We start from the raw sequence: 24878 nt of genomic DNA, 5'->3' as shown, positions 1-24878 counted from the left end.
CTCATCCAGCCCACATCCCTGAGTTCGTCTATGAGGATGTTGTTAAGAGACAGTGTTGAAATCCCTACTGGCATCAAGTAGACAATATCCACTGCTTTCCCCTTACCTATCCAGGTAGTTGTTTCCTTGTAGAAGGCAATCGGGTTGCTCAGGCGAGACTTAGATTTAGTGAAGCCATGCTACTATTCCTGATCACCTCCATGTCACCCACATAGATAGAGACGGCCTCCAGTGTGAGGCACACCACCACTTTTCCAGGGATTGAGGTAACTGACTCACTTAGGTGTCTCACTGGGAATGATTTTACAGGCAGGAGAGAGACACTGAAATGCTCTCAGAGATGATGACTGTTCTTCACAGCCATTATGCAGCTTCACTGATTTTACAGATTAATTTATTAAATAACAGCAAAGCTTGGGAATGTAGGGAAAATAATGTTCAAGTGAGAATTTCTCCAGTATTTACTTGTAGGTCATTGTTCATAATGAAGAAAGTATAGAAGTATAATTAAGAATTTCCAGTAGAACCTAACTAAGTGCTTGAGAGCACCCTTTCTAGAGAATATTATTTTTTTTTATTAAAAAACAATCTCTCTAAGCAGAGCGTATACAGAAATTTCCCCGACTGTCAGACGTGGTCATTCGGGTCAAAACAGAAGCAGCTTCTGAGATAACTGTTGACAGTTGCGGCAGACAGGCGCGGTGAGAACCCCGCCACACACCTGAACCGAGGGCCGATCCTATGGCAATGGCGCGTGCGCCTCGCCGAGGGCAGCTGCGCGCGCATGGGCCGGGCCGGGCCGGCGCCGGAAGCGGCGGGGGTGGGAGATTAAAGCGCCGAGCAGGGCTGCTGCTGCTCCCGGCTGTCTCCGCCGCTGCTGCCCCACGTCCCGCCCGCTTTGGATGCGCGGGCCCGTGCCAAGCGCTACGAGAAGTTGGACTTCCTTGGGGAGGGGCAGGTGAGCGACGGCGGCGGGGGCCGCCCGCGGCCCTGGGGCTGCAGTAGCCCGGCTGGCCCGACCCGTGTCGCCGCCCGCCCCCGGCAGGAGGGGGGCGCGGGGGAGGCCGGGCAGTGCCCACCCCGGGCCTGAGCGGGGCTTGGCGGCTTCTTCCTCGCGCAGTCTGTCAGGCCCCGCTCACGACAGCATCTCTCTCTGTCCTAGTTTGCTACCGTCTATAAAGCCAGGGACAAGACGAACAACCGCATCGTGGCTATTAAGAAGGTAAGTGTCAGAATGTCTTCTCAGTGTGTCACCAAGTGTCTGGTTGCTCTTGACCTACCCAACGACTTTTTTTTTTTTTCACCGACTTGATGGTAAATGGCATAATAAGCGTTTCTGTTTCTAGAGAAATTTGTTTAGATGATCTGGTTAACCTGTTTGTAATGCCCACCCACCGCTGAAGAGGGAGTGGCTTTGCTACCTTTCTGAGTTTCTAAAGGGTTGTATGGTCTGTGACTTGAATTTCTGGTTATTTGTTGAGTTTATTCAACAAACAAACCAACACACACGTATTTCCAAACTGCAGACTTTACTGTACCTTGATAGTGTTTTGGTATTTTTTTTTTTATTTTATTTTAAATCTTTCCTGCTTCTATGCCCAATTTTCTTCAGTCCAGAATGTTATCCTCTATTAAGTTCCTTTAAATTTATGGAAGCATAGAATATGCTGAGTTGGAAGGGATGCATCAATGTCATCAAGTCCAACTCTCATTCCTGTGCAGGACAATGCAAGAATCATGCTATATGTCTGAGATAATAGTCCAAACACCTCACAGCTTGTTGCCATGGCCACTACCCTGGTAAGCCTGTCCCAGTGCCCAGCCCCTCTGGATGAAGAATCTTTTCCTAATATCCAACCTAAACCTCCCCTGAATCAGTGCTGTTAGCTCAAGTCCTGTAATTTTTAGACAGATGGTTACCTGAACAATTGAATTAGCAAAACCTTGTTTCCTGTAGCTTTGTCTATTGAGTGTGGCATCTCATGTTGATCATAAATAATTATCAATTTCTAATAAATACCAAAGTGGCAAGCAGCATCTCTGTATTCTTCCTGTGTCACCTGACCCTGCTTCCGTTGGTCATATACCTTCATTTTTTACCTTATATTCAAGAGGACATCCGTCCTTAGACAAGTTGGCCTTCTGCCTCATCTGCTTCACTTGTGACATGGGAATTGCCTGCTCTTATGCCCTTAGGAGGTGATGCATCAGGGCAGCACTGATGGATCCCAGCACCTGCAAAAATGTTTTCCCAGGGGACTTCACTTAATAATTCCCTGAGCAGCCTGAAGTCTGCTCTCGTCACATCCAAGGTTGAAGTTTTACTGGTACTTTTCTACTGTCAACAGTGATTTTAAACTCAATGGCTTTGTGATTACTGTGGCCAAGATGGCCCAAATTTCCACTTCACTCATGAGATTCTCTCTGCTGACAAGCAGCAGATCAAAGGTGACATGTTTTTGAGTTGGCTCCCTTAGGACCTTTTCCACAAAGTTGTCGAGGTTTTTAGGAATCTTCTGGCCCAGACTGTAGTGTTATGTGATACTTCCAGTTGATTTTTGCCAAGTTGAAGTCCACCATAAGGACAGGGCAGTTGATTTAGAAGCATCCCTTATTTTCTTAGAGAAGAATTCACTGGTATCATTGTCCTCACTGGGAGGTCTCTAGCAGACTCCCACAATGATATTCACATTATTTGTCTCTTATCCCTATTCAGAGGCTCTCAACTGCACCATTGCCAGCTGTGAATTTGTACATTCCAGCCATTCCATTACATATGATGCCACCCCCCCTGCCTCTTCTGTCCTGTGCACATCGCCTGAGGAGCCTGTGGCTGCCCAGCAGGGCACTCCAGTCACCAGGTTTCATTTAAGTCAATGATATCAAATCTCTGGGACTGAGTCAAAGCTTTGAGCTCCTCTTGTTTGTTCCTCATGCTGTATATATTGATAGAGGAACATCTCATACTTCGTAGCCAACACCTCATGAAGCAGGTTGAGGTGGCCCATCAGTGTTCCTTTGCTCAAGTTTTGACACACCATCCCACTGATCATCACTGGCAAGCCAGGTATTTTCCTTTTCTCCCTTCCAAGCCAGTTTAAGGGTCTGTCAATGAACCCTGCTAGCTCCTGTGCTGGAGCTCTTTTTCCACTCTGAGAAAAGTGCAACCCATCAGGTGTCAGTAGAATGGGTGTTAAATCATTCCATGGTCAAAGAACCCAAAGTTTTTCTGATGACAGCAACCTCAGAGTCACATGTCAATCTGATGAATCTGCCTATTCCTATCAATATTATTTCTTGATACCAGGAGGATTGAGGAAATCACTACATGTGCGCCGTATCCTTCTATCAATTGTCCTGGGGCCCTGAAGTTGCTTTTGAGTGCCCTCAATCTTTTATTTGTTACTGCGTTGCTACCAGCTTGAACAACCAATCATGAATTGTTTGTTTGCTTACAAAATGATGAAAATGTTTACGTTGTCATAAAGTGTTTGACTTGTTATTATATGAAGGGATTGCAGGAAGTTTTTGTATTAGAAATGGGTCTTGAACTGTTCTTTGTAAGGGATGAAAAATCATGTTACAGTGGTTTCTTCAAGACTCAACAGGTTGAATTGTGTCAATAGTAAGTAATATTGTTTAATGCACTGATCCCTTTTAGCATTGCAGTACTTCTCTTGTATGGTTGCTACGGGTAGAGGCTATGGTGATTCTTTGGCATTCTTTGTCGTATCAGAATATTTTCTTAACTTTTATCATCTGGAAATATCCATGATAGGATTCTGGATTTGAAATTTCAGGGCATTAGATGATTGAGACAAAAGGACCTAGAGTCAGCCCAAGTTTACAGCCTATGCTAATTTTACTAGAATCATTCTAAGATAACTGTCAATTACATAGCTCTCATTTCTCCCTGAGGAGAAGCTCATTAGTGATATAATAAAACTTCATGACTACAAAGCATTTTATGCTGTTGGTTTGCATTATGTCTGTTTTTAGTGCATCATGGCTATTCTTTAAAAACTAATGCTGTAGAGACAGTTATTTTTTTAAGGGGGAAATAAATCCCAATTAAAGCCATCCCAGCTGGTAAAGAGCTTCATTATACTAAAACTCTATACTAAAGTATACTAAAGCAATACTAAAAAATGTATTCTCCACCATCTTAATCTTACTTAACATGAAATATTTATTTTCAGATTAAACTGGGGCATAGATCAGAAGCTAAAGATGGTGAGTTTTAAAACGAATGCTATATAAGCGGTACTTTGTTTGCTTTGTTTTTGTGAATTGATACATTAACTTCTCATGCCATTGGCTGAGAAAATTGAGCTCAATGCCTGCTGTAAGGTTTAGTAGAGTTTTGCTTCACAAACTGCAGGGACAACCAAAAGCAACATAGATATGTGCATGTATGGTATATGTCCAAATATGAGTATATAACTTCTCAATATTTATGGAATTCAAACATGAATAAAGCATAGAATTATAGTAATATTAACAAGCTTAGAATATCTTTTTGCATCAATACATCTCTATGCCTTAAATATTTGAGATGAGAGTATTTGTATCTGTTTTCAGATGTTTCCTTTGTTCTATTTTTGTGATGTGTTCAGAGGCAAAAGTGGATAAAAACAAGATCAAAACTCTTGATTTTTTTTGTCCTTTTTTTGATGTTCAGCCCTGTAGAGGATGTGCTCTGACTAACCCTCTGCCTCTAGGTGTGGATATGGCAAATTGCAACCAAGTAATCTTGGTCTTCTCTTATTCCGTGTGTGGTGCAACAGAATTTTTTTTGTGTGCAGGCTGCTGTCCTTCAGGACTTCTTCATCAGGTTACCAGCTTTCCAGTGAAGAGTCTTGGCTATCAACTCTCCAGTTCCTTTCTTTTGATGACAAACTGATCACGCATCCCAAAATCTCGCAATTGAACTGGTTGCCTGACAGTCGTGATCCACTTGGCCTTCAGTGGCCTAATGGCCCTTAGGACAGTCATTACTTTTGGCTTCTACAGAGCCTAGCTGTAGGTGAAAGATGTTATTAAGAATAATGATCATATCTGTTTTCCCTGTGTTATCTGATAACATGGCATGCTCTTTGTTTTCATCTAAGACTATGCCCACCCAAAAGCAGCCTTTGTTAATTTGATTCCAAAACAGGCAAAGCAGGAATGTAAAGTAAACCATGTAGCTTAGCCCAGAAATTTGATAATCTTAGCATTGAATCATATCCCAGGTTTTAGGAGAACACTTTTTCAGCGCATGTGCAGCTGCAACTGCCTGCATGATACACCACAGGAGCATTTACTTGCCAGTTTTCATACAAGCCAGACATACTAGCATTTTTGAAGGAGGAATTGGTACCCTGAAGGAATTGTGGTTTGATGCAGTGCCATGAGTGTGACTGCTGAAGGGCACAATTTGCTCCCTGTTGGCCCCTGATTTTTCCTCTATAAAATCTGGTTATGAAAAGATTCAAGTAGGAGTAAGCAGATTTTGGTCACTCTATACCTTATATATGCTTATATATGCTATCCCTTATATATGCTACACCACGAGTGTAGAAAAACATGTGCCTTGCATTATTAGATAATGCTGTGTCAAAAAGAAAAGAGATTTATTCATGATGTTTGACAGTATGCCTCCGGAAGTGAGACATGTTGAGGGACTGATGTTTGCAAGATCAAGCTTTAAAATTAAAGCAAGTCTTCCAATACCCTGAAAAAGGTGATTTTTTTTTTTTATTTTTAAATTCCCCACCCCCTCGGGACTTTCCCTTTTTGCTAAAATAAAGACATGTTTCTACATAATCTAAGCTATATTACAATGGTGTAAATGGACTTGCTGTGGAAGAAAGTGTTAGCCTGCTTTTATTTTACAGCAATTTATTTAGTTATGGCAATGTCCTTGTTATTTAGCAAATTGTCAAGTGTTAAGAATGTAATTTGTAGTAGCAAATAGTCCATGAGTAGCAGAATGACAGGTTTATTTGGAGTTTAATCTGAAGGTTTTGTTTTGTTCTTTCATCTTCTTTTCTTGTTTCCATCAATACAGGAATTAACAGGACTGCCCTCAGGGAGATAAAACTGTTACAGGAGCTAAGCCATCCAAATATTATTGGTGTAAGTAAAATAAATGCTAGTTATAGCATCAATCTTTAAATACTTTCAGTAGTTCAGTAATTATTATGGCAATGTGCCTGTTTCAATAACCAAGGCAAAGTATTTTTTTTTTAATCCTTTTAGTTTTAAGCCTGGGTCTACATAGATACTAATGGTGGAAGAATTGTAAAAATATAGATCACTTGATTTTGCATCTCTGATAGAACTGCTAATGAACACAGTGCTGAATTTACGTGATTGCTTCATATGGAACTGGTGACAGTCAAAAAGCAGGAATTTTAAAGCAATGGAAAAGGTGAAGTCATGTGGCTTATTAGTCATGTGCTTATTTTAGCACACAGATACAATGTTTAAAATCGGTTTTGGAAGGAGTGAAACTGGTATCTTTTCAGTTTCAGTTACATTTTAGTAGACATACACCTACACATACCCAGCTGGAGCTAAAGACGTTTTAAAGTTAGCTCATAGTGATAATTAGAAAGTGCCAAGTAGGAATAAGTACATGAAATACAAATTTTCCATATACTTTTCAAAGTGGAAATATGGTTCTCTTCTAGATTGTTAACCTATTTGCAAAGTGATTGCTTTAGCTGTTGAGGTTAGAGAATATGCAGAGGTTGACAACTAAAATGACAAAGGGATGGAGCATATTCTTTATGAAAAAATAAGGAATTCATTATTTTGGAGGTGGAAAGGCTGGGAATAGGGAGCTAAAACCAAGGTGATAGGTGGTGTCCGTACAGAACTGGTATTTGCAAATCCCATTGTCCAAGAAATAAGAGATGTAGCAGGAGTGGAAATTGTTACTGTGTGTAATGAATTTACAGGATGTTTTGCTGTGGGCCATGTAGAAGCAAGTGGCATCAACAGTTCAAAAAAAGGTTAGATAAAGTTATGATCATGAGTTCCATAAGCAGGTTCTAAAAACAAGAGACAGTGTTGTGCCCCTCTTCATAGTCCTTACAAAACTTTCATGGGTTTTGGGAGTATAAAAGGGCACAGTCACTGCTGTTATGAACTATTCAAACAAATATCTTGCTATTTGAGAATTCATGTCATGTCATCACGCTGAGACTAAGGAATGAGCTGCACCAGGGAGAGCATACCTTGGTCATCTTGAAGGAAGAATACCAGGCTAGATAATCTCTCGCTTTTGCTCAACATCATGCTTGGGTTATCTCAAATTAGAAATTGATTGTGTCGTTACACAGCTTTATCCTAAGAAAGGGCTGTTTGGATGTTCCCCAAAGAGTTTTATTTCTCTTGGAAAGCTAGCTACAAAAATGAATAGTCATCTAAAAATATCTGAAGCTAATAAGCCTAACACTTAAAATTTCTGAATACTGTATGCTTACAGGAAGCAGATATACAGAGCTGAATCCATGGGCAAGCTTAGTCTTGGCTCAACAAAGGGTAGGAGTTTCATAGAACAGCAAAGTTTTGAAGACAAGGTGTGCATTACATTATCTGTTGTAGTCAACATGATAAAATTAATTTTTTTGCTTTTTTCCTATCTCCGGGAAGGAAGGGCAATCGCGTAAAAGGTTATTTCCATGCTTAATGGGGATTTTTTTCTGATTTGGAAACTGGGTTAAGAAGTTAGACTGAGTAAGAATCTTTGTGTTATAAGTCAAAAAACTTAAACCGGTTCTCAACAAGCTGAAAATCCATGTGCAGGCTACAATAGTGTTGAATTTCAGAAAACTGGAAGAATCAGAGCATGCTTAATGATAATGTATTTTGTTCGCAGCTTATTGATGCATTTGGACACAAGTCAAATATTAGTTTGGTATTTGATTTTATGGAAACAGATCTAGAGGTAAGATTTTTAAAGACTTTTTTACTTTAGTATCTTAAGATGGTTTATGAAAGTGCTGTCTTGACAGGCTTTTGCTTATATTAGAAAGGTGACTTCTATTATACCATTTGATGAAGATCATGTCTTAGAAGTAGCTTGAATAATTTCAGGTTTTATGAGTTCTCATTTGATTAATTCCTTTACTTTTAAATATTTATCAGCATGATCTTAAAGAAACAAATTGTGTTTACTGTGTTAGTTTTCTGGAACTCCAGTCAGAGTGCAGAACCTCTGGCACAGATCATTGCTTCTGGAATGCAATTGGTAAGCATAATTGCAAACATGTTCACATAAGTGTGACACTAAAATACAGCAAGAGATGAGCTGGTAGTAAAATCAGATGCACTAAAAACATATTTTCAAATGTAGCAATGCTAGATAATTGCAAATCGGTATCTTATAGATACAGGCATGCTGAAATTTAGAGTAATTCAAGACTTGGAAAGATTAGGTCAAATTTTTGCTAATAGAAGTCAGCAGTGAGTAGACTTTCAGAGGATTCATTCTGTTTACATAGTAGCTATGCAAAATTTAGAGATACAGAAGATCAGTGTACAAATTAAAATTAAATACTCTTGTACTGATGACACTGAGGTGTGCAGTCTTTAAACTGTATTGTGGTATCACTCAAGCTGCCTCTGAGACTTCTGCCTGTTTTGATTAAGCATATGCTGCATACATGGAATTTGTGCAGTCTTAGATTTTCTGCAACTCAGCTTATGGAACACCATTACTAAACAGGACAGCAGTATTAACAAACTAGCTTTGGGGTGTTTGCATAGAATTTTAATGTTAAAAACCAAAGAATGTAGAAAACAAGTATATTTTTAAAAATACAGTAAAGTGACCATACCCTCTGGTCTTTTTGGGAAATAGAAGAGGGAACCATTGTGTTTACAAAGATTAGTTACTTAGGTTGCAGACAGAAAGAGGGAATAAGTGGAAACATAATTTCAAGTTTACCAACATATTTATCATTTGTATGTGTACGTCTTTATCCTGGAAGTTTGGGTATCAACATGGAACTGAGATTAAATACTAACTTATTGTTTCCCACACAGTTTTTCATTGTCAGCTTATGCAAAGTTCACTTAAGCTATCTGGACTCCCCATTTCAATTTCTGATCTCCAGAACCAACCTCTGTTTTTCTGGAAAAACGGTGAAATGGTAGAGAACATGTGACTGACAATTTGAAGCCTATCTTAAAGGCTGAAATAACTTTTGAGCTGAATGAAAGGAAGTAAGTTTGTCTTATGTGCTGAGCTTTACTGTGACTTTAACGCTTTGCAGGTTATTATAAAGGATACAAGTATTGTGTTGACGCAGTCTCACATCAAGGCATATATGTTGATGACACTTCAAGGATTAGAATATTTACATCAGCATTGGATTTTACACAGGGTAAGCATGTACTAAATTGACAGCCTTCATCCTGCAACAAAAATCACAATGGGTGGATTTGGAGTCTAAAGCCTAATGAGGGTCGTTTTGGAATTCAGACATTCCTGGGGTTTTTAAATTTTTTTGCTCACAGTGAAGGTTTCAGGACAGAATCATATCTTTCATTTTACAATACTTTTATGACATACCTGCCAGGAGATTTATTATATTATAGGTCTAATTTTATCAATACTGTCAAATCTCAAATTTGTTTTCTCTACTGACAGGATCTTAAACCAAATAACTTGTTGCTAGATGAAAATGGAGTTTTAAAATTGGCTGACTTTGGCTTGGCAAAATCTTTTGGAAGCCCAAATAGAGTTTATACACACCAGGTAGTAACAAGGTAACACATTCTATTTTGTTTCTTACAGAGATTGTTTAATTGTTGTATAGGTGTTTCTTGAAGTATGTCATGTCAAATCAATGTATTCAGGGTGACATCTGCTCATGTGATGTGGCAAGAGCCACATAAAAAAACGACAAGGAAGCACTGTTTAATGAAGTCTCCATAAGAACTGCTTGAGTATGCATCTGTGGGGGTGGTTCTCATATCTATCAAAATGATATACTTTTGAAATGTGTGGAAATAGTATGTATCTGCTTATAAGCCTGGATTTTGGAGCAAGACAGCTGCTACTTTCTGCTAATCACAAGACCTAGAACCATTTTTGGAGCTAGTTACATTACCTATTTTGAGACAAACCCTTGAACCAATTAAAATGTTTTTAAATTTTTTTATGGCAAGCTTATTTAAGGTATGCTATAAAAAATGGGGCTGCAAAATATGCAGTGTGTTGCTTTCTGACTGCTGTGATGCTAAAACTATTCAAGCAAAGCTGATATAATGCCTTTTGAATAAAGACAGAAGTTCTACAGTGTCAAATGCAGTGTCATTAAACTTCATTAAACTAGATTGTTCATAGGCAGTGTGAGTAGTTTCAAAACAACAGACTCATTTTGCATAAAAGTGGTCTCTATACTTGGTTCTGTTGATACAGAGATTCTTGGAAGATGAGAGGAATTCTGTCTTGCTGTGATTCATTCAACATAAAATTTTAAGAAAATTTCAGTTTACCTGCATGTTAAGAATTTTCTTTCTTACATGTCTGCAGTTCGATACTTGTAATCAAGTCAGCTGAAACTGCAGTTAATCTGTGGTTGTATGTGACCCTATTGTGAGGGTGCAAAAATTTGTTCATTCTTTCTTAAACAAAGCACTTTGCAGAATACAGCTTTTCGATGTCTGAAAAGTATATAGGCAAAAGAAAAGTAATATCTTTTTTTTTAGCTTTTGCATTGCTACAATATGTAGCAGTTGATAGGAGCAAAGCCAGGTAATTCTTCCAAAATGTGTTTTCTTTTCAGATGGTACCGAGCGCCAGAACTGTTGTTTGGGGCTAGAATGTATGGTGTTGGTGTTGATATGTGGGCTGTTGGTTGTATTTTAGCCGAATTGCTCCTCAGAGTAAGTATTGAAATGTTTACATTTTGTTGTATTTGCCCTTCCATTCACTACGGCTTTTTATGGGTCTCCTGGTTTAGGGCAAATTTTGGGAGGAAACCTCCAAAAGGGTTCCCTCTAGAAAGCAGGTTCAAGCGGCCCTTCCTGCTACTGGTTTGGGAAAATATTTCCTTCAAGAAAAATGGAAAAAATCCTGTTTATTAAACAAGCAAAGTTTAATTTTTTAATTTTTTAATTTTTAATTTTAATAAGCATGAAAAAACAAGTAATATTGAATAACTCGCATTGTTCTGAAGAGGTGGCAAATTCAGAAAGTCCTTTTTGTGGGGTGTAACTCTGCTCGCTCAGTCTTTTATCCATCCCTCCTGTGCTGGAAAATGCCATGTTCTGGGCCCTGGTGGGCCACAGGCATGAGTTCCTGGTGTTTTTCTGTGTTTTTCAGTCCACAGTAGGTTTGAACAGATCCAAGAAAAAGAATAAAAAACAGATACAAACATCATAAAGTCACCTCAGGACATTCCTCCCCTTATCCCCGTATCATCAGCTTATTACAAAAGTTAATATATATTCCAACTCTATACACACACATTCATATATAGTCACACATATATAGAGTATACAGCTATATACAGACAATGGCAATGACATTCAGCAAACAGTGATATTTATTCATGGTTCTCACCCAACAATCAGATCTCCCTGAGGTACGCATTGTGTTCTATCTTTCTGCATTATCCACCATGTGCAACCTGGTCCCTGAGCAAAGACAACCCCATGGATGGGTTTGTCGATACTTGAGGCAGAATTCAAACTGTCTTTTCTAACAAACCTCTGACATATACCACTGGGACTTTATCTCCATCTACTGTATGCAGGGGCTCAGACTGGGCAGGGCTTGCTTGGTTGGTGGAACCTTGGGTATTCACTAACCATGTGGCCTTTGCTAGATGCTGCTCCCAATTTTTGAAAGATCCCCCACTCAGTGCTTTCAAGGTGGTTTTTAACAGTCCATTGTATCTCTCCACTTTGCCTTTAGCTGGTGCATGGTAGGGGACATAGTACACCCACTCAATGTTGCATTTCTTAGCCCAGGTAAGAGCTTGATAAGGCTGTTCTTGAAATGAGTCCCATTGTCTGACTCAATCCTCTCAGGGGTACCATGCCTCCAAAGGACCTGCTTTTCAAGGCCCAGGACGGTGTTTCGGGCTGTAGCATGAGGCACAGGGTAGGTTTCCAACCATCCAGTGGTGGCTTCTACTATTGTGAGCACCTAGCGCTTGCCTTGGCGGGTTTGGGGCAGTGTGGTGTAGTCAATCTGCCAGGCCTCCACGTACTTATAGTAGGACCATTGCCCACCGTACCATAGCGGCTTCAACCGCTTGGCCTGCTTGATCGTGGCACACGTCTCACAGTCATGGATAACCTGGGAAATGCTGTCCATGGTTAAATCCACCCCTCAGTCTCGTGCCCACTTATAGGTGGCATCTCTTCCCTGATGACCTGAGGTGTCATGGGCCCATCGAGCTAGGAACAACTCTCCCTTGTGTTGCCAGTCTAAGTCTGTCTTTGACACCTCAATCTTTGCAGCCTGATCCACCTGCTCATTGTTTCGGTGCTCTTCATTAGCCCTGCTCTTGGGGACATGGGCATCTACATGACTGACTTTCACAGACAGTTTCTCTACTCTGTTAGTGATGTCTTTCCATTTATCAGCAGCCCAGATTGGTTTTCCCCTACGCTGCCAATTGGCCCTTTTTGGCCTTTCCAACCATCCCCACGGAGCATTGGCTACCAAACATGAATCAGTGTAGAGGTAAATCTTTAGCCAGTTCTCTCTTTCAGCAATGTCTAGGGCCAGCTGAACAGCTTTGAGTTCAGCAAGTTGGCTTGATCCACCTTCTCCTTCAGTGGCCTCTGCGACCTGTCGTGTGGGGCTCCATACGGCTGCTTTCCACTTCCGGTTCATCCCTACAGCGTGGCAGGAAGCATCAGGAAAAAGAGCGTAGCGTGTTTCTTCTGCTGGTAATTGGTTGTATAGTGGAGCTTCTTCATCACTTGTTCTTCCTCATCAGTGAGACCAAAATTTTCACCTTCATTTTCACCTGCAATTATTTCCAAAATCTCAGGGTGATTCAGTTTTCCAGCATGGGTGTGCTATGTGATGAGGGCAATCCACTTGCTCCATGTGGCACTGGTGGCATGGTGGGTGGAGGGAACCTTTGCTCTAAACATCTACCCCAGCACTGGTAGTCGGGGTGCCAGGAGGAGCTGTGCTTCTGTGCCAGCTTGGACTCCTTCATAGGCAGCTAAGATTTCCTTCTCTATGGGAGTGTAGTTGGTTTCAGACCCTCTGTAGCTTTGGCTCCAGAATCCCAGTGGTCAGCTCAAGTCTCCCCAGACACTTTCTGCCAAAGGCTGCAGGACAGACCGTGGCTCCTGGCTGCAGAGTAGAGCACATTCTTCACATCTGGTCCTGTTCTGACTGGGCCAAGGGCTGCCACATGAATGATCTCCTGCTTGATCTGGGCAAAGGCTTGTTGCTGTTCAGGGCCCCACTGGAAAGTGTTCTTCTTGCAGGTGACCAGGTAGAGAGGGCTTATGATCTGGCTGTACTCAGGAGTGTGCCTAAGAAAGCTTGCATTTCCTTCTTTTTGGTTGGTGGAGACATTGCTGTGATCTTGTTGATGACATCGGTGGGAATCTGATGCTCTCCATCTTGCTACTTTACTTCCAGGAACTGAATCTCTTGAGCAGGTCTCTGAACTTTGCTCTTCTTGATGACAAAACCAGCTTTCAGGAGAATCTGGATGATTTTCCCTCCTTTCCTCAAACACCTCTGCTGCTGTGTTCCCCTACACAATGTATTCATGAGGTCATTGAGTGTAATCCTTTCTTAGGCCATGAAGATCCTTCGGCCCCCTGCTCCTGCTCCTCCTCTGACAAACTGGGTGCAATTAGTAGTAAACCCCCAAACCATGCTACTGGAACTAAGATGCACGGTAGGACGAATATATACATATCTTCAACACACTCTAGTACCATTGTAAACTCCCTATCAATCATTATCACTGAGCTCAGCACAATAGGTATTCTAATCTGTGCCCCTCTGCTGTAAAAACTTCATGTTAGGCACAATACTGGTGCTATTTCTGGATAAGGAAATAAGCCTAGGGACCAGAAAGATATTAAAACCTCAAAAAAGCCTAGGGACCAGAAACAGATGAAGGCCTCAACCCAGAGAGACATTATGAGTTCAAGCAACATGGCTACCGCTTGCTTTACCCCAATACAGAGTTAAGTAAACCAAAATGCAATCAGTACAGGTTTTTTCACTTTCTTGAGCCATGTACTTGGTGCCAAAAAATGTATTTGTCCTGGTTTAGGGTAAATTTTGGGAGGAAACCTCCAAAAGACATCCCTCTAGAAAGCAGGTTCAAGTGGCCCCTCCTCCTACTGGTTAGGGAAGAGATTTTCTTTGACAAAAGTGGAAAAAAACTGTTCATCAACAAGCAAAGTGTTCACAAGCATGAAAAATGAGTAATATTAAACAGTAAAAACTCTTGCTGTTCTGAAGAGATGGCGAATCCAGAAAAGTCCTTTTCATGGGGTATAACTTGGCTCACTCAGTCTGTTATCAATTCCTCCAGTGCTGGAATGCCACATCCCAGGCCCTGGTGGGCCACAGGCATGAGCTCCTGGTATTCTTCTGGTCTTTCAGTCCAGAGTAGGTTTGACCAGTTCAAAGAAAAAGAAAAAAAACAGTCCAGGGCACTTCTCTGCAGCAGCTAGAAAAGGAACTAACTAAAAAGCAAAGGAGAGCTCTCTCCTGCTGTCTGCCCATGCTGCAGACAACACAGTCCAGGAGCAGAATGTGGAGGAGTGAGTGCAGTTTCTGAAAACAGATTCTGTGCTTCTTTATTCTCCCGCTTCACTCTCAGAACCAGTCTTAAAGGTGCAGAACTTAATATCCAGCATAAAGAGAACATGATTTTAGTCACCCTAGGACAATAGGTTTCTTCTTTCCTGCTAAAAGTAGAAGATGAACACAGGCTAGAAGAAACTTTCCAGAAGCTTGTTAACTGTAAAGAAACTGTTTTTTTGGAATAGACTGAGGCTTCCTAAACATCAAAAGCATTGGTAGTCTTTAAAAATAGCTGGGTAAAAATGTTGCAAGAAACTGTTACAGTCTTGCCTTGGGAGAGTCAAGTAGGTAACTCTTGCAGTTCACAAACACATATTTTAGCTCACTACCCTCCTAGAAATGTAACATCGCAGATATGTGCATGGGCTGTCCCTTGTACCCAGGGTTCCTCAATTACAATCGCCAGTACCGTAATTGTGGATTTATTCAAAATGAATGGAAGACTAATGTTTTTGTAAACTGGTTAGTTGACAATACTGGAATGGATCTGAAGGTTAACATCAGAATAATCTTATGGCACTCCTCAGTGTGGCACACAAATGTGATGGTCCTTGAGTATTTTCTACTGAAGTAGAATATTTATTATACAAGTCTTTGGAGAAGACATTAAAGTGTGAGGGGAGCAGTGGAGGGTGGGCATACAGACATGGCTGAAGGCATGAAATAGCCTCCAGTATAATTTATCTTCCATGACTAAGTGGCTTCTGCTTGGTTTCTGCACCTTTGATTGATTTTGTGGACATATCATAACCAGACTGGAGAACGTTCTGTGTGAGAACACCATGAAAGAAACCTTTGCCTTGATTGGTTGCACCAAATGGGTGTGCTGGTTTAATTTGATTGGCAGTTCAGATATGAAAATGTACAGTGGGTCTTTAAGCAGCACTGGTGATGGGAACATAAATATGCATTAGACCTGCTAAAGTTGAATACATTTAATCAAAGTTAGTAAGCCAGTAATTCCTGAATTCAGTTGATTCTTTGGTTTGTCACAAAACAGAAAGTATATTATGGTTCAGTTTTTATCACTGATATTTTGAAATGTTTGTGTCCTTTTTCAGGACAGTACAACTTCTGGGAGCTTTCTATGGAAGCAGTTTATATTCAAGGGGCTTTCATGATGCCACAATTTAGTATGCTGTCTACTAGGGATATCCATTATGGTTTCTCTTTCCTAATTAATTAAACACTGCCTCTAATTTTTCATAAATTTGCTTTGTTCAACAAGTTTCTTTTTACTTGCATTGTGTGTCTGATATGTGAGCTAGAAGTTGGACTTTATATCCAGATACATACTTTTCACTCTTCTGCTTTGTTTAAATTATGAGATGCTGATCAGACAGTTTTCTATCCTAGTGGGTCTCTACTTTCCCTCATGCTTTGATTTCATTTCATTTGATTTGATTTCATTTCGCTGACTTGTGTAATCCAGTTATGGTTCACTTTAAATATATATAAAAGCTAACTCCAGAGAACAGGTGATGAAAAGATCACCATGACCAACTGACTTTAGGATGGCAACTGAGATACAAAATCTTTTCTGATTTTGTTTTGGTTTTTTTTGTTTTTTCCCCAGACTGATCTGGACTCTGAATTAAAGGGCTATACATGCTATGCATTTCCAGGTCCAGAGCATGGAGAAATTCCCAGCACATGCTATGAGTTTTAGTGAATTACTTTCTTTCATTAAAACTGAAATGGGCAGTGCACAATGACTCATGCAATAAAGAAAATACTAAACTGTACTGCAGATTTCAGAATGAAAATCAGTAGATTGCTTAAAAGAGTCCCTGTACTTTAATTTAACATAGCTGCAGATATTTTTTCCAGTTTGTATGGGTTCAGTCTGGAAGGCTAGTAGTCAATTTACATTAATGTGGTTGTGGTGTAATCTTATGTTTGAGCTGTCTGCTATCAATGATACCAAGCCTGGGTTCAGGAAACCTTCAGAACCTATTTGAGCATAACTACAATGCCTCAAATATCCAGTGTACCTATGTGGGGAGATGTTATACAGAGGGGTTTTGCCTTGCAATTATGAGGTATCACTCAAAGCTTCTTTCTAAAATTGAAGTTTAGAAGTTAATTCAATAAAATACCATAACTTTTTTCTAGGTTCCTTTTTTGCCTGGAGACTCTGATCTTGACCAGCTGACAAGGATATTTGAAACTCTGGGCACTCCAACAGAAGAACAGTGGCCTGTGAGTCTTTTTGTTTAACAGACTGACATTGGGTTTACTTGATACTCTCTATTTTAGCTCTTGAAATTAAATGGTTATACCAGAATAATTTAGTAGATTTTTCAGAAGGCAGTTGCTTTATCTCATGAGGCAGTTGAGATTTGTTTTTCTCTTGACAAACCTCTGGTCAATAGCAATAGTATCAACACTTCTTGGTTTCCTTTCTGCATGCACAGTTTCCCCTGGCTATTGGTGTGAGATTATTGTTGCTGCTAATGTTTTTGAGGTGCTTGTTTCATTACCATGCTTTAACCTGGAAGGCTTTAATCACTTTCTGAAGTAGGAACCTAAGTTGGCCTTGGTAAATTGTAGTTCGGGGACAGAAAAAACACAGACCAACAGCTTTAGGGATAAACAATTTGCCTCAATAATGATCCTGAAAAAAATACAACTTAGTACTACAATATCCTCTGAGATGGCAGCAAATTAATTAACACTAGGCCAAACTGACTATCAGGTCACACAGTGAGGTCCCTAACTATGGTTACTAAACAGTGACAGGGAGTGAGACATAATGTCTGATGGGCAACTTGTATCAGCTGCCAGACACAGGGAGTCCTGAATTCCCTGATCAGGCTGTTGTCTTTTGATGTTGAGTTGTGGAAGCACTTGCTGGACTTGTTCACCTCTGCTCCATCTCCATGCAGCTTTTCCTTATTGTAAATGGTGCTGGAATGCTATGGTATGTGATTACAAAATGGAGCTGTAGCCAAAAGGAGAACTTCTGTGTGAAGCACTGCTAACCCCCACACTTTTGGTATTTCTCCAGAATTCTTAGTGGAACACTTGAAGGTTTTTTACAATGACAGTTCTGCTTCCTTTAGAGAGGAAGATTTAAGATACAAGTGTGGAAGAGAGATGATAGGAGATGGGCCAACACAACAAAAATATTACATTCCCAATCTCATTTCCAAACACATACATTTAATAATTGAAACCTTTACTATCAAGACTATAGCTGATTGAACATTTTTTTGACTTTGTGTTAATATTTTATTTTACTTGGATGAACTTGATGTGACAACTAAGTCTTTAAATACTTAAAATACTACAAAAGCATTATGTTTGTGTAATTGTCTGTTACAATTGTAAGTATAATTTTTCTACTAGAATGTGAACACAGTGGGATTGATTTCATACCTAGAGGACAACAAAAGTATGCAGTTAATTTTTTGTTTAACTGCTTGGTGCATATTTTCCTTCTCTCCTCCCATTACCCATATAAAGTTTCAGTTGTGCATTTAAAATCAAAATGCACATGATGTTCAGCTAACTGAACATGAAGAGAAAGTGAAGATTGACCCTTTTGTAAACATTTTCTCTCCCACCATGTCAGTTCACTAAAGAAAGTTTTATTTCATTTGTCTGACCCAGTCTAAAATTCTTTTATACTTCGTTTAGCAGTTTTTCCTTTTGGACTGATCAGAACTAAAGCAAGGGAAGAACAGATAATTTGGAAAGTTGTTTCCCTGTAACTGTAACAGTTATAAAAAAAAAGTTTTTATCACCTACTATTCCTACATTTATTTTATTTCAGTGACTAAGTGTTAGCAATGTGTTTTGCAACATGATTTACTTCTGGTGAAAGCCATATGAAATTCCCTTTCTGTAAAAAGCTGAACTCTTTCTAGGGGAAAAACATACATTCCATTTTTGGTCTTTGTAGGGAATGACAAGTCTTCCAGATTATGTCACGTTTAAGCCTTTCCCTGGAATGCCACTTCAACATATCTTCAGTGCAGCTGGTGATGATCTGCTCAATCTTCTTCAAGGCTTATTCACATTTAATCCTTGCACTAGAGTAACAGCTACTCAGGTATAGTACCCTTGGTTATCTGCTAATGTTCATTAAACACTGTTAATATCAGATAAATGTGTTTTGAAGCCAATAAACCAGGTTTGAAATGAAACATCACATGAATTATTAGAAACATAATCCCAGTGTTTTTTAGAGAGAACTGTGAAAGGCATGGAGAATATTAAGTGATAATCTTCATTCCCAGTGTAGAGTCAAGGTAGACAACTAAAATGTGTATGAGCCATGACCTTCCAACAGTCATATTTGACATACTAAATCCAGTCACCTAAAACTTGAAGGTTAAATCTTAACATATCTTATCTTATTCCCTGGGATTGAAAGATTTTTCTTCTTCATTGTCTTTTAAACTTTTATGGTACTTTTTAAACATAAAATTCTGTGTTGATTAAACCATCATTCTTATCAAATTATCCTTTTCCATAATACTTCCAATTTCACTACCCCCTGGTGGGGAAAAACAAAGAACTTCGGAAAAAAATCTTGCAGAATGTCCTAGTTTGCAATACTGATTTCTGTGATGAGGAAGATACATCAGTTGGTAGTTAGAAAACTGTACTTCTGTCACTTTACAGTGATAGGGAAGCATGCAAGAAACATCTGTCCTCTTAGGACCAGGACTCCCTCATTGCTGGTTAGATCTGAACTCAGGAGATTATGTGTGTGTGTTACGTGTGAGTGTATGTGTTACATATTTTTACTAGAATACTTTTTTCAGAGCACATTCAGGCTGTTTTGGCCACCATCTTTAAGAACATTTGGTATAAGTTTCCAGATAATTAGTTCTGCTATGCTTGAGGTATGCTAGAGATAGTTCTGCTATCTCTGTGGTAGTTCATATGAATGAAGTAATTTTTCAGGTCATATTGTAGGGTAGTGACTTGAATATATATTACTCTTCTAGTCTAAAGTTTTTTGCGACAATGCCACAGTTTAAGACAGGAGACAACTCATACTTACTACATTGGTTTGATTTATAGCACGTAATTTCCATGAGTAGTGATTACCTAAAAGACAACCACTTTTTGTTAATCACACTTCATGGTTCCTAAAATTTAAAGGTATGTAATTCCACTACACTAAACTAATCTTGCTGACTAGTGTTGCCTTCTCCCCTAATACAAATGATGTCTTTCTCACAGTTTACAGGGTAGAAACAGCATGGGTGTTTCACACACACAGTTAAAGAAGTATCGGGGAAACACCCATCTTAAAAGCTAACAAAACAGCTAATGTTCAGATCTTAAATCTGATCAAGACTTCAAAAATATTCCTTTAATTTTTCTTTATTCCTACTTTATTTTTATCCTCATCTCATCTGATCTGTCTATTCAGATCAGATTCTATTCTAGAAGCCACTTATTCAAGACTTCTTATAAAATAATCTAGTTTTGTCAGGATGTCTGAGCACTAGTTAAAAATAGGAGTACACAATTATCCCTCGCTTCACAGATCCATGTGGGGTGAACAGTAATTGTGAACTCAATCTTCATTTGCCCCAATGCCACCCTGCAGTATAAAAGTGTTAAGTAGCTTTTAAGTCCTAATTTAAAGTGCTTTGTTTCACTGTAACCTCTTTACAAATGACACTATTACTGGTTTCTTTTTCTTTAATTATCATTAAGGCATTGAAACAGAAATATTTCAGTAACCGACCAGGACCAACTCCAGGAAATCAACTGCCAAGACCCAACTGTCCTGCAGAAGCTGCAAAGGAGCAACAAAATTCTGTTTTAAATTTAAAAAGGAAAAGAACAGAAGGAATAGATCAAGGTAATTTCATAATGTCACCATTTTTAAATAGGAGCTACATGCTCAGAGAGAATGGGACACTTCCAGTGTTTTAGAAGAAAAACTCTAAATGAACTAATTCCCTGGGCACTGGGAGCCCTTTAATGATATATGGTTTGGGGTCAGAGTTCTATGTTCTAACAGAATTAGCACAAAAAAGGCTGTTCACTGATGGTTAGGAGTCTATTAGAAGAAATAACCCTATTCCATTGATTTCTGCAATGGACAGTGGTACTCCCCAGTAAATTATAGGGTATTATGATGAACCTTTTCTTTTTTCATGTTAACTAAAGGACAGGAAAAAGAGAGAAATGCTTCCTTGATTTTCGTGACTTAATGATTTGAATTCATGCATTTGACAATGAGAAGAGTTTCCCTAGCTGTATCAAGCTAGAACAATAATTGCTTTAACATCTTTCCAAAAGTCTCATCTTCAACAAGAGGAAATCGTGTTTCTCTGTAAATGATAGATGTTTGGAGATTGGCTATAAATGAGGCATTAAAGAATTCAGCATTACTTTTTGAGACCTTTCAATATTGGTATAAAAAGCAATATAATTTCTAGCAGCTGGAAATGGAGACATGATGTATTTTCTAATGTGGATTTTCCATAATGTTCTCTTACTGCTTTAGCTGGGCTGACAGAACCAGAAGGTTTCAAAGGTAGATCCTCTAGTGCCAACAAATTTTAAAGGAGACAGCCAATGATAGAGCTAGAAAATCTGCTGCCCTGGATTTCATTTGCTATTCTTACATGGTATTACCATCTAAATTTAAAATCTGAATAGTGATTTGGAAGACTAATGCTCTAGTCTTGGTTAAAATAGAAATTTGAAGGACAGCTTTGGTATAGGGGGTGGAAATATGCAAATGTAATTTCCAAGAAAAATAAGTTGCATTCCCTGAAATTCCTACAATGGCCTTTCATCCTGCAGAGCACATTTCTTTCCCCTAGCCCTGTAGACATAGCACTCCTGAACTTGGCAGTATAAACTGACTGCTCACTGATGGGTATTGTCTTCAAAAATATTGGCACCAGGAGCTGACTGCTGGGATAAAGATTCATGCCATCCCTGTATGTCCTGCTTTTCCACAAGAACAAATCCCTGTAGCCTGTGGGGTGTGTTCACCAAACTTAAATACTAATAAAACAGCCTCTATTCTCAGGGGAAAAGTCTTTCACTAGATGGATGACTGCCTGTGAAAAGTATTAAGCATACTACTACTTATTTCTGATCAGTGAGATTTTTGGAGACGCTGATTCTGTGATGACATAACTGCCCATCTCCTCTCTGTCACTTAACCAAAAGCAGCTCTGGTTCCCCAGAACACCTATTTCTGGTCCTATTAATATACATTCCTATAGCCTGTAGCTACACAACAGGGATTATAAAGGATGGTGCACCAAAGTTTTTCCTATGTTAATTCAGCATAAGGAATCTAATTTCAAAACTATTGGTTTGAAAAAAAAATAAAAAACATTCTATTCATATTTAAGATTAAGAATTATGTCCTGGATAGCACATAAGAAAAATCCTTAAGAGAGAGTGTGTGTGGTGGGACAGGTTTAAGCCTTAGAACAGCTTGCTTTTCTTAGGTTTCAAAGTAGAATTAGGTGGTTAGTTTTTCATATCAACAGTTGACTGGTTAGGTTTTTATATGAACAAAGAGAAATATTTACATGTATCCAAAATGCAATTAAAACTTAATTACAGAATTTGTGACTTTTGGAATATACATACTGAGTCAAGTGAACTTTGATTCTAGCACTCTCTCATAGATTTATTAGAAAATTTCATCATGTACTGCCACTGATGTAAACAGCATTTAGCAGTTAAGAGTAGATGTACCTTGAGAATGATATCAAACCTCGAAGAGGGGGCTGGACCTCTATACTTTGCTAACAATGTGATTTACACTTTACAGGATTACCAAAAAAACTGATTTTTTGATTGCTGTGGATGATGAATGAAAACGAGTGAAAATTCCCCGAGTCTCAGCCATTGATAAAATGCTGTAATAGGCCCTGGATCATTATTTTTCAATATTTTCATGTGTAAAATATGAATTTACTATTTCCTTACTGACACAAAAGTTTCATTAATCCTTCTTTTTACAATAAAAATGTTTGTAAGAAAAAAAGATTTTTTTAATCTGGTTTGCTGTCTTGTTGTTTGAGTCATGCTCTCAGACAATAGCTGTCAAAGCTGCTTGCAGGCTACAGGTGTACACAGACTAATTTTACAGAACCTCGGTGCTGAGTCACATGCTATTCTAATATGTATCCTAAGGGCGAAGACTACAAATAGCATTTTCTTCTCACATGTAGCTTAGATGAACATATGTCTGTCTTCCAGACCGATAATAAAAATGTAAAAATGTAAGGAAAGGGTAGGGGTTTTTTTGTTTCAGTTAGTAGGCTCAAGTATTAAGAAACTAGTTTGCATATACTCTCACAGCAGTCGTGGATTAAGACTTCTCCAAACACAGACCCACTGCCTTGAAAATCAGTATGAAGCGTAGATAGAATGTGAATTGTTTGGAGGGGTTTTTTTTCCTATTCCAGTCTTGCAGGAGAAGTTACCTGTAACATGGAAATACTGTTTCCTTCAAAACCTTGAAGATTGCAGTGAGAGACAGAGGAGGAAGATCCAGCTGGGGAAACTACAGTATACTAATCCTGTCAGCGTGTGTCTGTATAACAATCCATAGTGCAGACACTGGGCTCATCTTTGCCTGAATTCCAGTATGGAGAGGTAGCAAAGTTTCTGCTGGGTAACCAAACTTCTGCAGTGGAGGGAACCAAGCTTACGTATGCTGTTGCTGAGTCTTAACTGTGTGCCCACTGCTGTTGTGCAGTGGATCTCAGGGAAGCCTGCTGAGCCATTGTCATCTTCTGCCTTTGAACCATATTCAGTACTCTCTTTTCTAATTTTGCAGCAAGTGCAGTAGTGCAAGACTTGGAGGCTTGTAGAGGAGCAGCAATGCTCATGTGTTCCTTCATTTTGCTGCTACTTGAGCTAATGTAAAGTGCTAGGCCTTGTAAGGGAGAAGAGGTAGTATTTCCCAGTAGCCCACTGTGTTCTGTATTGGTTGTTGGCAGTTAAAAAGTAAGCAGATTTCCTAAGATCTAATTGATGGTGTAGAGAGAAGTTTTATCCATTAACATTAGTTGTATACATTTTTGTTTAATCAAACAACATCCTCCTTATTGCAGGCTAGAGGATTAAGATAACCACAGTCCTACTTCTCACTGGCACAGGTTCAAAAATATGTAAATCTGAATAGGGAAGATGGATTTAAGAGTACTGTAAACTTTTTGCATTTGCTAATGTAGCATATCTTTCTAACATGTCCTAAAAGCCTGGAAATCTTCATCCTCTAAAACAGAAAGTCACTGAAAATGCAGTATCCCTACTACTGGGTATAACAGATAAGGTTTGCATCACAGTGAGAATCTTAAGTAGTCAGTTCTGCTTTGGGAAAGAAACACTGTTTCTTGTAAAAAAGCTGTATCTGTCTAGACAATACCCGTACCTGAAGGAAACCTTATCCATTAGAAAAAAACCACAATCTTCTAAGCTCTTACTGGTAGAAGTTGTAGAGTAGGTACTGAATTAGATGTTAGTCAGTGTATTAATGTAGAGAGCATGGTTACTGTGCTCTGTAAGAGTGGGCTTGAGGTTTGATGTACTAAGGCCTGAGCAGCAGGCTTCAGCCAGAACTGACTTAAAAGGTGAGTCCTGGGCATTATGTGACTAACACCATCAGTACTGTTTAGCTAAAAACACATGACTGAGATGTTTGTACTAGCTTTTATCACCAAACTGGATGCTTTAGAAACTTTCACATGACCTTGTGCAACTATCTGCAAGAAATGTATCATTTTAAGGAACTTTCCTCAAGAGACAACAATAGAGGCTTGTTTGTAGGGTATTTTAGGGAAAACCCTCCCAGACAAGACCTGGCCTCTGGCCACACTATGGCCCCAGCTGGGAGGGAAGTATGCCATCAGACCCAGGTGCTTTGCACTAAAAAACATAATCAAGTCACTTTGACTTGCTGATTTGGGCCTATAAAAGCTGGACCCCCTTTCAGGATGAATTTGGAGACCTTATCTACAAGTGGACGCACTGCGTAGGATTTTCCCAATCGCTGAGAAGGGTTCTTCAGGTCCTCACTGCAAAATGGGGCTCCCCAGCAATTTTGTACTTTGGATGATGG

The 24878-nt window shown here is 39.3% G+C and overlaps 1 protein-coding gene across 1 annotated transcript; it reads left to right on the top strand.

Moving 5' to 3' along the window:
• Positions 1-30: 30 nt before the first annotated feature.
• On the top strand, positions 31-22751 carry CDK7 (cyclin dependent kinase 7). Its single transcript, XM_005530077.3, has 13 exons — positions 31-77; positions 835-958; positions 1163-1222; positions 4200-4233; positions 6053-6120; positions 7871-7939; positions 9270-9380; positions 9647-9765; positions 10788-10887; positions 16922-17008; positions 18714-18863; positions 20489-20636; positions 22581-22751. The coding sequence occupies exons 1-13, from the start codon at positions 31-33 to the stop codon at positions 22604-22606; spliced, it is 1143 nt and encodes a 380-aa protein (XP_005530134.2). The 3' UTR covers positions 22607-22751.
• Positions 22752-24878: the final 2127 nt, after the last annotated feature.

The sequence above is a fragment of the Pseudopodoces humilis genome, chromosome 4, assembly GCF_049639895.1.
Source record: "Pseudopodoces humilis isolate 2021_Gansu_Grassland_sample_001 chromosome 4, ASM4963989v1, whole genome shotgun sequence".
NCBI lineage: Eukaryota > Metazoa > Chordata > Aves > Passeriformes > Paridae > Pseudopodoces > Pseudopodoces humilis.
The sequence above is the reverse complement of the archived record's forward strand: the minus strand, read 5'-3'. Positions and strand labels throughout refer to the sequence as shown.